This window comes from Conger conger, chromosome 1 (genome assembly GCF_963514075.1).
Source record: "Conger conger chromosome 1, fConCon1.1, whole genome shotgun sequence".
NCBI classification, from domain to species: Eukaryota; Metazoa; Chordata; class Actinopteri; order Anguilliformes; family Congridae; genus Conger; species Conger conger.
Genome location: NC_083760.1, coordinates 57,035,370 through 57,051,194, shown reverse-complemented (window position 1 = coordinate 57,051,194; position 15,825 = coordinate 57,035,370). Strand labels below are relative to the sequence as shown.

General features: G+C 40.0%; 1 protein-coding gene across 2 annotated transcripts; it reads right to left on the bottom strand.

Annotated features, from left to right (window-relative positions):
• Nucleotides 1–2,787: 2,787 nt before the first annotated feature.
• On the bottom strand, nucleotides 2,788–8,086 carry si:ch73-196l6.5 (riboflavin transporter 2). Of its 2 annotated transcripts, none has more exons than XM_061259442.1 (4): nucleotides 7,999–8,086; nucleotides 6,404–7,491; nucleotides 5,166–5,289; nucleotides 2,788–3,698 (listed from the first exon to the last, which is right to left on the bottom strand). In XM_061259442.1, exons 2-4 carry the CDS (start codon nucleotides 7,435–7,437, stop codon nucleotides 3,483–3,485), a joined length of 1,374 nt encoding a protein of 457 aa, XP_061115426.1. In that variant the 5' UTR covers nucleotides 7,438–7,491; nucleotides 7,999–8,086; the 3' UTR covers nucleotides 2,788–3,482. The 2 variants fall into 2 exon arrangements, with proteins under 2 accessions (XP_061115426.1, XP_061115433.1); XM_061259449.1 differs by lacking the exon at nucleotides 7,999–8,086 and adding an exon at nucleotides 7,611–7,876.
• Nucleotides 8,087–15,825: the final 7,739 nt, after the last annotated feature.

The following is a 15,825-nucleotide window of genomic DNA, read 5'->3' as shown; positions in this document are numbered from 1 at the left end:
TTGTATTTCTGACCAGGTTGTAGGGAAAAATACATTTCCTGCTTCATTGTTCTTGTAGGGTCACCTCAATCGTACTAAATGATCAAGGGGGGTTAGGAAGCCCATACTAAATGATCAAGGGGGTTCTCTGTTTGCTTTGCTGACAATGACCATTTGGTTTCCTTGGTCACATCATATGCATACAAAATAATGTGTATTTGCCTGCCTGTCACCCAATCAGGGTGTAGTACCCGCATTTTACTTCAGGAGGTTTGGGGCTATCTTAATTAATTGCTGTTAACCTGAATATCAGATTACAAGTTTTACTTCACAAAGGACCAAATTCCTACAAGGTTCACTTTGTCAGAATTATATCCTTGTCCTGTATACTACTGTGTAATAATACTATATAATGATACCGCATATTTTGCATACAATTATCCGAGGGAAAATGAAACTTCTGGTCCTTGCTGATCACTTGTCTTCATCATCAGTCACCACAACAGGCATTTGTGTGGTTAGCTAGCCATTATGGCTTGTGTATTAGCCCTGCTAATTATACAGTCTACATAGTCTCTCTCCTTCATGCAGGGATGATTGAAATCCTCCCTAGTTATTTCTTCCTAGTACTGGTCTGGTGCCTGGTATATAAATTGGACCAATATTACAAATCGAAATGAATGGCAATTTATTTTTGTACCCCAATATGGAATGGCAAAATTACAACTAGGCCCTTGCAACAATGAAGGATACAGAAAAGCAGGTGAGTTCTCTGAAGTGCAGACAGCCACCAATCTCTGTTGTCTCTTCAGACAGGCATTGCATTGAGGGCTGCATGTAGGCTAATATCTACATGCACTCATAGACCGGATTTGCTTTTTCACAAAGAGCCTGGGGATAGACTGCTGATTGAAACCCTTCCTGTATGAGTGGGACTGTATAATTAGCAGGGGTAATAGCTATAATGGCTAGCTAACCCCACACATGCCTGCTGAGATGACTGATGATGAAGACGGAAGATTAGCAAGGACCTTTTAATAAGTTTCATTTTGTATGTGTTTGCTTGTTTCCCACAGGGGGAGGGAAAATCACAAATCCTACAGGTCTGCCGACAGACATCATTTTATATAAATTATGTATTTACATTTTTAATATACAATTGGAACACTCTAGTCACATTGTAGGTTAGCTACTGTGCTACCATCTATACATTGATGATAATTTCACTGAAAACAAGATAATTTATTGTTTCAATAAAAGGGTAGAAATGGTAGGCCTAGGCAAATTAAGTTAATTACGCTGGCAAGGGCGGGCTCACGACAGCTGTGGAGTAGAGTGCTCACATTTGCCACCTGGTGGTGACTGTGCAAAAAACAAACCATAAATCTTTATGAATTACGGGTAATCTTACTGCAAATGACTGCTCCACCTGTTTCAGGCCAAAATGGAATGTGGCTGCCCCCTACTGTGGGAACTTCGCAAGTATTTTTCCCCCCAGCGGCAAAACATCAAATGAAACACGAAAACACTGTATGGTGCCTGTTCCTAAAAAGCCAGATATTTAAAAATTCAACAGGGGTCAATTGTTTGACAGCAGCATGTATGCTTCCCTATGTACTCCTCTTAAATATTCAACAGAAGAAAATGGGAATTTGCGAATAAATAATGCTTGCCAAATATTGGGGCAGACTATCACATTTGTCATGAAGCGACAGCATGTTTTACCTCTCTTGCATTCGCAAACATTTTCTGCCCTCTGAAGGTGGTGCAAGGTATTGCAAAAATCAATCAGTGTACTGTATACCAAGTGTTATGCAAATGGTAAAATGAGTCTCCTGGGGAAGATGGTGAATTGACAGGAGTGGAAACCAAAAATATCCACCCCTAATTACATGTTCCTGTCTCTGTGCTCCCTCCATACGTTCCATCAGCATTGCTAATGTGTGTGTCTGTGTGTGTGTGTGTGTGTGTGTGTGTGTGTGTGTGTGTGACTATAATTGGTTTACTGCAGCATTTGGGGGACTAGAATGTCTGTGGGGACACATGTGGGCTTGGAGGTCAAAATATTCTCTCAGCAGGGTGGTCTCGGTAATGGCCCTCCAATTTTTCATAAATAATATTTGTACATATGACAAGTGCCACTATTTGAGTACTAATTTAATTACCACCCCATCCTGTTGCAACCATTCCATATGTCAGTGCTAAGTGGTATGTTTAAACATTTATTTTGTTGTACCCATTACTGGACTTTGTGATGGTCAATTAACACCTGTGTCTTCTGAATTGACAATTCTTTGGCTTTTCCCATGCTGATGGCTGACAACAAGATTTTGCATGCTTGTTATCTCATTTTATATATTCTAGTGAAACAGGAATTGGAATGACACAATATTGTTCATTTTGACTGAGACTAACTACATAAAAATAAAATTGTAATTTCCCTTTGTTTGATTTTGTTTGCAATAATTGCTAGGGGTGCCAATCATTTTGAAGAAGACATATTCTTGAAAGCCTAGATTTCATAACATGCAGCCAGAAAGGAGTGTCAGGGAGTGTACTGTACATTCAGACTGATGAGTCATGACTCTAACCTGTGGTGTAAGAGGAATGAGCTGAACCTCACCATCAGTATGGTCCCTGCGCTGTCATGAACCAGCAGGGGGCAGGGAATAAAAATGTTTGTTCTGTGAATGCTTATATAGACCTTACTAATTTGATTTTAAAAATGCAAAAATATCAGTTGAAAAACATAGCATCCTTGGCAGAGCAAAACATACTTGTTTTTAAAAAGTTTATTGGCCCATAAAATAAAGACATTATTCTAGTTTACATGTAATACAAATTATGTGACTGTACAGTTCCAGTGTCATTATAGTTTACATATATTACCAGATTCGATGTAAAAAATAATCTTCAAATTACAACCATATGTTGACTTAAGGCAATATTCTTGAGGTATTATGTACATACGTATACATTTTCATATATCACATATCAGATTGATGCTGAGTCACTAAACATACAGTAAAACTCTACTTGACATATTATCTTTCAAGTATAAACAGTTGTCAGTGCTTTTTTCTTTCCTTCAGAAAAACTGCAAATATTAAAACTACTGAAACACTTTGCTACAACACAATGAGTTTCCATGGTCTTTGGGCTATGCACAGTCTTTTAGCATGATGATGTAGAGCATCTGAGGTTATTGTAACCATAAAGACGTAACCCAGATTGAGCAAGGGGAAAAAAACAAATCAGAAGCAAAAACAAATCAGTCAAACATGACCTGGTCAAATATACCTTTTTAACCTCCCCAAGGACACACCAAATTCTCTCAAAGGTTCCCCTCTATGGTCCATGATCAGTGAGATATGCCAGACATGTTTTTTGGGGTGGTATGACAAAAAGTAATTGAAATCACTAAAGCGCGACTTCTTACAAAAATATAAAGGCAATAATTTCTGGAGTCATTACAGAAGCACATTTCATTTAGATTGTCTAGATCACTCCAATGGACATTTTGTGTTACATGGATCCCCGGACGTAAAAAGGTTGTACACACTGACGACAGGAAACATGGACAAGGCTCCCAGCATTGAGCCCAGCTGTACCACAGCTCCACACCACACGAGGGCGCTGTGTCCCTCATCACGCAGGATCACCCCTATGATGACCTTCACATAGGACAGTGTCAGAACAAAAAGCACCCAGGCTCCAACCTGCAACAGAGAGAGTAATGATGTACAGTGGGATCCAGAATTATTGGCACATTTGATAAATATGCACAGTGCTGTAAAATAAAATAAATAAATAAGTTATTTAAGCTTTATTTCCAGAATTCATAGAGTGTTTTAGTAATTCTTCAATGGAATCAAATAAAGTCAAATGAAAGTATATATTTCCCCAGAAAACAGGTTCCACAATTATTGGCGCCCCGGGTTTGATACTTTGTGCACACTTTGTCTTTTCCTATCATTAGTGATAAGGTTAGAGAACACATTTGGAAGGGTTTTTGACCATTCCTCTTTGCAGAACTTTTCAGAATCATTTCATTCAGTTCACTCAGTTCAGACCACAGGTTTTTCATAGAATTGAAATCTAGAGACTGAGATGGCCATTGCAGAACATGGTTATTGTTATACTTAACTATTTCTGTGTGGATTCTGATGTCTGCTTGGGGTCATTGTCCTGCTGGACAATATACCTATGACCAAGACTCAGCTTCCTAGCAGAGGCAATCAGATTCTCTGCCAAGATGTCCTGGTACTTTGTTGAATTCATTGTGCCATTGATCTTAAATGATGCCTCTGGACCACTGGCAGCAAAACATCTCCAAAACATCAATGACCCACTGCCATATTTGACAGTAGGTATGAGGTGCTTATCCTTGTATGCATTCTATTTTGCTGCCAAACATGGTGATGGTGTGTATGGCCACAATGTTCAATTTTAGCAATCTCTTGCAGTCATAATTCCAATGAGGTTTGGCAAACTCAAGATGCTTTTGTTTATTGTGCTCAGTAAGGGCTGTCTTTGTGCTACCCCTCCAAAGAGTTTGCTGGTATGGAGGTGCCATTTTATGTTTTTTTTAGACTTGGTGACCCCAAGACACAACCAATCTCTGCAATTCTTAAATTGTGATCCTTAGATTATTTATGGCCTTTCTCACCATCTTCCTTGCAGTCCATGCAGATAATATGCACTTGCATCCTCTTCCTTGCAACCATTCCATATGTTTTATGCTTTTTTATTATTTGCAGTCCAGTGCTAAGTGGTATGTTTAACCGTTTATGATTTTTTTTGTACCCATTACTGGACTTTGTGATGGCCAATTAACACCTGTGTCTTCTGAATTGACAATTCTTTGGCTTTTCCCATGCTGATGGCTGACAACAAGATTTTGCATGCTTGTTACCTCATTTTATATATTCTAGTGAAACAGGAATTGATGGAATGAGACAATATAGTTCCTTTTGACTGAGACTAACTACAATTGTAATTTCACTTTGTTTGATTTTGTTTACATTAATTGCTAGGGGTGCCAATCATTTTGAAGAAGACATATTCTTGAAAGCCTGGATTTCATAACATGCAGCCAGAAAGGAGTGTCAGGGAGTGTACTGTACATTCAGACTGATGAGTCATGACTCTGCCCTGTGGTGTAAGAGGAATGAGCTGAACCTCACCATCAGTATGGTCCCTGCGCTGTCATGGACCAGCAGGGGGCAGGGGCTCAAAGCAGCCATGGTCATGATGTAAGCACCAATTCCCGTACCCGTCACAGTGAGAGAGCCCATCAAGGCCAGTGACCTGGAAAAGAAGAAAGCCATTGCTTTTCCTGCACCGTGTACAAAGTTCACAGCTCCTGTCAACCATGCGATGAACAGACAACATTTGCATAGCACACACAACATTTGCTTTTGCTGCCATTTTGAACAAAGGACTAAAACAGTTGAATCACTTTTAATTATGCATGTCAAAAGTAATGTGTAGAAGTCTGTAGATTGCTGCTGCCACTCACAAGTTGATAATATTTTTGACACAAAACTTAAACTTCTAGAGCTTGTTTATAGGTTAAGATGCAATGTTTTTATCTGGTTGTGCCTATGTGTCAGTGCATCTGATCATGGAATGATAAATAGATGTAGAACATTTGTCTTCAGCCACAGTTCATAGGGAGCATTCTTTTCAGCATTATATTATTATATCACGTTCCAAATAATGCATGAGGACATGTAAAATAGAACCCTGCTGAAAGAAACAGCTCAAGCTAGGTCGTTAACCAGTTCAGACCAGCTCCGAGCTTGGCATGGTTTATCTGGCTCAAGTTATGTTTTAAAAGAGTTGGTTGCTGGTTGACCAGGTACCAGCTCAGACAAGCTACCAGCACTAGCTGGTTGACCAGCTCATACCCAGCTAGACCAACTTGTGATCAAGTTCATAAGACCAAGTTGGTCAAGTTGGCATAGCTGGATTTTACAGCAGGAAAATTCTGCCTGAAAAGAATTTCAACTTGTTTGTTGAAACAAGTATTTTCTTTGAATTCATTATCCAATCATCAGTCCATTAGGTTTACATGAATTGGGTAACTTTTGTAGCCTACCAAGTGATGTTCTGCATTGTGTTATGCAAGTATGTGAACTGTTAATCATGAACCTGAACACAAACCTAAACTATTCGGATTAAGAATATCCAGTTAATACCTGTACATTACAACTCCATACATTCAAAGTCTCGGCACAGACAGTAGGTTCAACCAATAACATGAAAAGGTAAATAATTGATATAGTTTACCTATGAGTAACTAACAGAACATTCAATTCTAAGATACAATACTTTGTTAGTGAGTGTATTGTACAGATACTGTGAGTGGCACACAGTAAGTAAAGGAAGTTAGCATTATACTTTGCATGTGCAAACATACCTTATAGGCACAAACATGGCGATGAAACAGGCCACAGGATTGGCCACTGCAGCCATGGTAGCAGCCAAGTGGTATGCCCTATTCCCATAGGGCAGACATGAGTAGGACTGCACAGAAGGCAGCACAGCATTGGTCAGGGCGTTGACCCAGGCTAACACCACGAAGATGAACACCACCTCTGGAGAGCTGTAGGTCCCAGACCCAAAGGAGCTGCGGGGCACCTTCTGAGGAGCATCCAAACTGATCATGGGCTTCTGCTCGGGCTGGTGGTGCAGGCCAAAGGCAGGGTCCCCCTTTTCCCCTGCCACAATCCCCCCGGTGAGGTAGTGGCTCTTCTTCTGCCGCTCCCGGCCGACAGCGGGGTGGTGGTTAAGCAGCAGGAAGGCCACCAGGCACACAACCATCATCCCGGTGAGAAAGAAGAAGAACACTTGGGCGGAGAAGTTGGCAGGCTGGTATATGGCCTGGAGCCCTTCCGAGCCGGCGGTCCCCGTGGAGTTTCCCCACGTGTCGTTGAGCATCCGGGTGAGGTTCCTGCAGTGTACCACGCCCACACCCTGGATCAGAGCGGCGAGGGCAGGCACCAGGCCGCTCAGGCCCTCCCCGATGAAGTAGGAGGTGAGGTACTGGGGCTTGAGCCTCATCATGAAGGGCAGGAAGGTGACGGAGGAGGTGCAGTCCACCGTGGACAGGAAGAGGGTGAGGACCAGGAGGGGCACGCTGCGGGGGGCGCCCCACACCTCCACCGTGTCCTGCCAGAAGAAAGCCAAGAGGAAGCTGGCCAGCGTGCCCAGGGCCACGATGACGTAGATGACGGCGTTCTCGTTGAGCGCGCCCGGACGGAAGCGGTGCATCAGGGTGACCAGCAGCGGCCCGATGTTGGCCACCTGGATGAGCACTGTCAGGTAGGAGGGCAGGTACCAGCCTTCAGGGATTCGCGAGACGATGAGGGGTAGCTCCACCCACATCCCGTTGATGGCCACCCAGGAGCCAATCCCGAACAGGCAGGACAGCACATGGGTGAGAAATGACATGATGTAGTGCAGGGGGAGGGAAGCTTCTCAGGCAGCTCAAGGACCCAGAGAAATCTGAAAATATAGGCACAAAGGCAATGCTTTTCAATATATACATTCTTATTAACACTGCATGGCTTTGCACATTAGCTACTACTAAACAAACACAACATTTGTACCATATAAGGACTTACCACAATTGTAAAGCCACTGTAATTGTATAAAGTAGAGGTCTGTAACTAGCATTTGAAACGTTAAATAGTTCATCTGTGTTGATGGTTATAAGTAACTTTTACAAATAACAGTGGTAACATTTGGGTAACATTATCTCATGACTATCTCATAACATCAAAGAGCTCTCATACTCTACTCACAGAAACACGCAAGTATAACACACACACATACACACACACACACAAATAAGCATACAAATGACAGATGCTGGCATGCACGCACACACATACACAGGTACAGAGAGAGAGAGAGAGAGAGAGAGAGAGAGAGAGAGAGAGAGAGAGAGAGAGAGAGAGAGCTAGCAGAGAGCCATCTGTTCCAGTGCTGCTATTGTGCCCGGTATCCTACCATATGCTATAGTCATGGACAGCTCACTTCTTCCTCTGTTTCTAAGAAACATCTCCTTTGATTCTTGCATCAGCATGCTATCTGTCCTCCCACTCTACCCACTGTGCTGCTTTAGTAATCCCTGCACCTGACTGGATGGGCAGACAAGAGCTCCCACCCTCCTCGCTGCCCCTCCAATCAGCTCTTCACAAGCAGAGAACACAGACATGTGCTCTCAGCAACAGCGAATCGCTCTGCTTCTGCCTTTCTCCTCCCCCAGCACTGCTGACCTTGGAGCCGCCCACAAAACCTGTCTCTCAAAACTATTGAAGGTGAATCACACATTTTTCAGCCCTGCCCCCTAAAGCAACCTCTGTTTAAAGCTGAATGATGAATAACCTGAATTAAACCGGTTATTCTATAACTATCTGTTACTGTATTTTACTACTACTGCATTATCCTGTTTTCTGATAAATGTCTGTCACTGCCAAGTAAAGGGATTATTTCTAGGGAGTCTGTCCAAATGGACTCAATGGTCATTTTGAACAGATATGAAATAAAACAGGATTTTTAATGTTCATCTTGTGAACAGCATTTTAACTGGGTCCCAGTTGAAATTCAACTGGGTAATGCTGAGTAGTTTTTCTTTCATTTATTCTGAAAAATACCAGTAATTCCACCACCGAAGCTCACATGCTATTTATAATATTTCCCTTAACAGTGGTATGAATTGAAATGTCAAACAGAGGTTAAGACTTTTAACCATGGGGCACAAGCCTGTTTTCTTTCACTTAGCAGTGTGGAGTCCCTTACCAATCCTTGAAGTTAAAATACTTTTTCTTCATAAAATTATTCCAGGTAAGATGCTAAAGCTAATGCTAATGCATGACCCCAGACATGATTGTTTGTAGTTTGTAGTTGTAGTTCAGTGTATCTATTTAAGATAACAATAAATTAACAGACATAGCATTACACTGCACAGAATGATGTTCATAATCTTTATATTTACTGCAAATTAAGTTCAAACAGTAAATACAAAAACATATTGTAGGCTAATTTTATTTTTTATTTTTTCCTTCATGATGAAATATTCAATCTTTAGATTTTAGTGCTGTCTTCTACTGTAACACATTATGTCATATAAAGAACAAAACTGCTCTAACCTAATTGTTTAGTTTATTGAAAGTTATATCACTATAATATATTAGGAACAAATATAAATCTTGCAATATGATTTCTGTACCAGTATAATTAAACCCTAGCACACAAAGCAATAGCAGTCCTTAAAAAGTCTATACTGTATTTCACAAGATTGATTTTGCAGCTGCAAATTCTTTTATAACTGTGCTCTCAGTGTGATTTGCTGATCTTTTCTGGGGTGTAACAATGCTGACCGTGCATTTTTCTGCTTCTTTTTTCCCATTTTGCTCACTCAGATTTCAGCTGACCACAGGCCACTCAAAGACCTTTGGGTTTAATCCAAAACATGCCAACTGTATAAATTAACCAACTGTAAAAAAATCAAAGGCCCTCTTATACATTAGCATTTGAATGTAGATGTCATGCAATAACACATCAGCAATTCTGACAATATCTGGATTATTTCCGCAACTGAATTGTGGAAAATATTTTATCTTAACAGTCTGTATAGATATTCATAAATGTGTTCAACATGCTGTACAGCTGGTTGTCAGGAATTGGACATGCACTGATGACATGACATGTTTATTTTCCAATGATATGTTTTTATTCTAACAAAGCACAGGCTTAAGGGAAATTCCAATAGGACTACCATCTAATGGTTCTGAACGTTTCCAAATAAAGACCTTGATTGTTCAGAGAGCATTGGTATGAATAACTATCACATGTCTAATATTTCCAAATAGGAAACTATTATATAATTGTTATAATTGTTGTGATTCAAGTTTAAATGCAGTTGTCAAAATGCACTGCAGTTTGGAACAGAATACCACAGCAAATGTATCTTGTAGCATCAAAAACTGCCTTTCCTATTGTGCAGAACAATCACCAAGGCAAGACAGGTGCTTATAAATTGCCTCATGTTTAGAAAATTAGTATTGTAGTATCAGGGGCACATGAGGATGCATGGTTTCTTCATCTGCCTAAGCTGTGTTTTCTTTTCTGTGAAGAGAATAATTTCTTATTTTTTATTTGCTTTAAGCCTGTTATTCAAGCGTTTTCTGACATCACATACCGACTACACACCTCAAGGTCTAGCATTTACAGAAAATGACTTATTACATGTGCACAATGCTCTCCAAGTCACTCAGCATTGGAGGCAATGTTCTATGTGAGTTGAAACATATCAACTGATCAACTTAAACCAGTAATTCAGAGAAAAATATAAATATATAAAATGTTGCACAAGTTATTTTGTTTAAAAAAAGACTGAAACAACATCACTTTGGAGTTTTGCGGGCAGCTATTTAAAAAATATTGTTGTACACTTGAATGATACAATCTCTATACAGTAACAGGAATCTCAGCTTGAAACTAGAAAAACAATCAGGAAAACCTGCAGAAACATCTGTGATCTAACAAAGCATGTTTCAAACAGATTCAACAAAAGACAATCCAAGGAAATGTATGTCTGTTACAAGCTATTTAGCTAACAGTTACAGAACAATCATTAAAGGGCAGCTTTTGGCTCAAATATGAATTCATGTTTTTTATTTTTTATTTTTTTTTATAAGCAGAGAGCACACAACTTAACAGCACACAAAGGTTTTATATATTGTTAAATACAAAAGTAAGGGACAACTACACATTCTTTATTCTTTTGCACTCTTTTGCACAAGGTAGTAGAATTCACCAGACTTTGGATTTCTTCTCTTGTGATGCTCTGGTCTATGCTGCATCCCTTCTTATTCTGTTTGTGTCTGGGGTGTTTTGCTGTCAGTCTAGCCTTCGGCAAGTGAAATCTATATTTAGTTGGATTCAGGATGGGCAGTGCACTTTGCCAGTCAAGAGAATTCCACTTTTTTGGCCATGAAGGATTGCATTCGCAATATGTTTGGGGTTATTCCTCTGTTGCAAGGTGAAGTTTTGAGGCATTTGGTTGGATCTGAGTAGATGTCTTTACCTCAAATCTATCCTGTTGCTTGTGTCAGCAGTATATCATAAATTAAGAAAAGTGACCCAGTTCCAGTGGCAGCCAGACAGTACACACTTCCCCTACTATGTTTCACAGATGAGGGGGGTCCTTGAGCAGTTTCTATTCTTTGGCCACTCTTTCCCCTCCAATCACTTTGGTACAAGTTAATATTTCTCTCATTTGTCTTTAATGCTCATCTAGAACTCTACTATTTATTTTTTTTATTATCCAACTCTAACCTGGCAGTTATACACTTGAGACTTACCGGTGGTTTGCATTTTGGGGTGAACCCATTGATGTTATGCTGGTGCAGACTTCTGTTTATTGTAGACTACATCCTGACTGACTGCATCCTGGATAATTTTCTTGATCTGTTCAATAGTTGGAAAGGTATTTTTCTTCACAATTGAAAGTATTGTTTAGTCATCCACTACACTGGTCTTCTGTGGTCTTCCAGGCTGCTATTTCTGAGCTCAGTGCTTTCTAACAATGCATCACACATTAACATAACCAGTGTTTTGACTACATCTCCGATCGATTTATTCTGCTTTTTTAACCACATGATGGCCTGTTTTACTGGCAATGACACTTATTTGGTTCGGAGTACAGAGTCACTGTCAAAATAATTTTACACTGCACTGTATACAGTATAAACCGGATACTGTAACAACCTGGTGTTTTGCACCAAACACATCTCTATGTAAACCCCAATATATACATCATTCATATCCATTCAGTAGAATGAATAATTTAAGACATATTTTTTGACCAACTGATTAAATATCACCAGTTATATGACATGTCCACAATCATACACTGCTAACATACACCCAGCCACCAACCTGTATTCAAAACTCCCTCTCCCAGTGGCACGACTGCCATAACTCCTGTGCAGCCAGAAGGCACTACAGTGGAACTCCATTCACTGGACCGATCCAATGCTAGCAGACAGTAGACAATGGGGGAGTGTACTGCATGCACAGATCTGCTCTGGGTACTCACATACTTCAGGAGATCTGCAGGGGGCGGGTGGATGGGGAATTGACGTCCTTTCCAGAAGCCAAAGTGTTGTGCAGTGGAGCAGCAGAGGGGACGAAGGGCTTATACAACACGTTCCCAGTGGGCGTGCTTCACGTAGCCAACCATGAGACAGTCTGCTTTTTTACATTTGAATTCCTTGCCGGATTTGTAAACATTGTGTCAATGTCAGGTGCTGTGCTTGGATTTGATAGGATCTGATTTGCCCCTGCCCCCCACAGCAATCACCAAAAGGTTCAGCGATGAGTAGTCTCGAAGTGCAGCACGAAAGAAGAAAAGACCGTCTAGAATCATACTTAAATAAATACCCTTGTAAAACAATGTCCTCTTTAGTGAAATATTTCCACACATGATAATGAATAATCTCAAATGCCAAGCTGGTGTTTTTGTTTAACATCCATTCAACATGAGTGCAAGGGTTGCATGAAATCCTAAGGACATTGGTTTCACCAGTTTGACATTTTGTTGTGGTTCATGTTCGGTCACGTTTATGTTATTTTTCCTCTATTTTTATTTGGCTTTGTTTGGTGCATAATGTTTTGTTTTGAAGAGACTGAGGACTGCCTGAGGGCCAGTGTTTGTGGATTTGTGCCAGTCAGAGGGCATGACCTCTTGACCACCCGGTGACAGGATTAATACTAATGTGCTCCTGAAGCCAAGTTCTCACCAGGAATCGGCCTAAAAAAACATTCATTTCTATGTACAATTTTTATAATTTTTTTATTTTGTACAATTTGTTATTGGGGTATTTAAATGTTTTTTTTTAAAACAAAAAGCAACCTCAATCAAGTTGAGTTGCATTTAACTTTATGATCTGTAATGGAGAAATTAATTTGGTATTTGTTGTATATAAGTAAATAGCACCAAGAGCCAACAGGCAGTTTCTAAAATGATCATATACACTCAGTGAAAATACTTTTTTAGGTATTTATTAGACTTATTTTTTAGACTTCTACTGCTGTAGCCTATCCACTCAGATTTATGATGCGTTGTGCATACCACTGTTGTAACGTGTGGTTATTTGCATTACTGTCACTTTCCTGTCTGTTTTGACCAGTCTGGCCATTCTCCTCTGATGTCTCTGGTTAACAAGGCCTTTCTGTCTGCAGAACTGCTGTACACTGGATTTTTTTGCATCATTCGTTGCAAACTCTAGAGACTAGTGTGCATGAAAATCTAAATCTAAACAGTTTCTGAGATACTCAAACCACCCTGCCTGCCACCAACAATCATTCCATGGTCACTTAGATCAGATTTCTTTCCCATTCTGACATTTGGTCTGAAAAACAGCTGAACCTCTTGACGACGTCTGCATGCTTTTATGCATTGCACTGCTGCCACACAATTGGCTGATTACATAATCGCATGAATAAGTAGGTATAATAGTGACTTTCACTGAACCTGTCAGGGTTGAACAAATCAGTAACATGCGTTACGTAATTAAATGTACTGTCTGTAATACTTAATTCCCCAAAAGGAGGAGTCTTGAACAAATGTACAGACATGAAACAATGGTTAAGCAGCTGGTATTGTAATCCTCGTGGTTCCATAAATCCTCTGTAATGTGTAGTTACATGTGGAATTCATATCCCCACCCAGGTCAGCAATTTTCAACAACAGAAGCTACAGTATGTGCTGAGAAACAGACTTCTCAGGCTTCCTGCAGTTTGTTTTGCACCAGCATTTTCCTTTGTTTTACTAATTTCTTTTCCTCCGCTTGAGTTCAGTTATCATGCCATGCTAAGATGTGCTGGGAGGCAGAGGTTTCATTCAAATCCTAGTGGCTTGAATGCAAGAACAGATGTCCTGCATTTGCTGAAGTGTATTAATACAATAATATACAGTGATTTAAAAGTTTGCATTTGCATGTAAACACATTGAGAGTTATTTTAGTCTATTGTTTCAAAACTTTGGGTTTCTTAAGTTTAGAGTTTCAAACTGCAAATGTTGAAAGTTCCTTACTAAACTGACATATCAGATATCCTAAGACTTGTAGGGGACATGAGTCTCCGGTCTTAATCTCAAGAAGCATGCATTCTACTAAGCTGAACTTTGTCATCCAAGAGACTGTGTATTATGCCAAAAATTAAAATAATATATATTTTCTACTGGGTCTGATATGGAGTGTGCACGATGAGCCATTTGCCAACCATGTTGCAGGTCCTCTAGTTAAGAGTTCATGTAGCCTTACCATCAGTACTCTCAAGAACATTTGATACAGGAAAGCATACTGCAATAACATTCAGAGGTAATAGTCAATAATAAATTTGTTTTATAAATAGCATGTGTGGTCTAAAATGAGACTTTGTTGCCTTGAGACACTCGAGACACCAAATTATCTAGATTAGAGACAAAATATGAAAGCTTTTCCAAAAGAGAAAGCATTTAAATACTGAAAGCTCTTTGGGCAGACACATGACCTAATCATAGCAATGGGAAAATCACACGACCTCACTGTGACCAGCTTCGCTGTGGGCATCTAAACTTGCCTCTGACTTCTCATATCTATCGCCCCTCCCACACTCTACCCCACAATAAATGCAGTGTATTGTCCAACTACTGTGCTGAATTCACAATAGGTGCATTTGTATAATATGCATTTAGGAAGTCTGGATAAGTACAAAAAGCATCTTGAAAGATCCTGTGCTCCTCATGATGATAATTTTGGTGGGATGTAAAACACAAGCAGGAAAACTCAGGAAGAATAAACCCTCCTGTGTTTTTATTATTTCATGTTGTTTTGCACGCAATTTCAGGCTATAAACATCACTCATAATTATACTAAGACTGTATACTGCACAGTACTTGCAGTACATGGATAAATGTGGCACAGCCTGCAGCCTAGTGGGTAAGGTACATGACTGGGACCCGCAAGGTCGGTGGTTCGATCCCCGGTGTAGCCACAATAAGATCCGCACTGTTGGGCCCTTATTAAGCAAGACCCTTAACCCTGCATTGCTCCAGGGGAGGATTGTCTCCTGCTTTGTCTAATCAACTGTACATTGCTCTGGATAAGAGCGTTGGCCAAATGCCATCAATGTAATGTAATGTAATGTAATGTAATGGAAGGTTGGTGGTTCATGCCCTGGTGTAGCCACGATAAGATCCACACAGCTGTGTGACCCCTTTAACCCCACATTGCTCCAGAGGGGATTGCCCCTTGCCTAATTGACTGTAAGCAGCTTTGGATAAAAGTGACAGCTAAATAATAAATTACTTTATTATTCTTAAATGCCGGCTGTCATGTTGTGATTGTTTGATATCAAAAGTTTGTATTGTTTATTTTATGCAAAGAATAGTTCAGATATTGAAGTTTCTGATGGCCAGCCAGCTTTGCACTGGTACTGCATTCAAGGACTTGTGGTATAAACTCCCAAGCTGCTTATGCACATTAATTCCTACAGTGTGCATGTTGGATTCATGTTTTCTCTCCTAAAATCATCAAGTCCTCACTTTTTCCCCCTCCAACTCAAAAATACTTTTTTTGCACATTTCTTTCTTCCAACACAAAACTTTTTTCTGGGTTTACACAACTTTGACAACCCTGTGAACATGGACCTGTCTAATGTACTGTAAAAGGAATAAAAGAACACCCTTTATGGGCAATCAATCATAAAAATACACCTTAAACGTGTTCAGTCAACATCAATGCATTTGATAAGAAAATTGTTCAAAGACTGAATTTGACACCAATA

Excerpts from the sequence above, each read along its gene's own strand:
- si:ch73-196l6.5 (XM_061259442.1), bottom strand. The coding sequence starts at position 7,437 with ATGTCATTTCTCACCCATGTGCTGTCCTGCCTGTTCGGGATTGGCTCC. Across the intron at positions 5,290-6,403 it reads GCCATGTTTGTGCCTATAAG|GTCACTGGCCTTGATGGGCT; the intron begins GTATGTTTGCAC and ends CTTCTTTTCCAG. Across the intron at positions 3,699-5,165 it reads GCGCAGGGACCATACTGATG|GTTGGAGCCTGGGTGCTTTT; the intron begins GTGAGGTTCAGC and ends TCTCTGTTGCAG.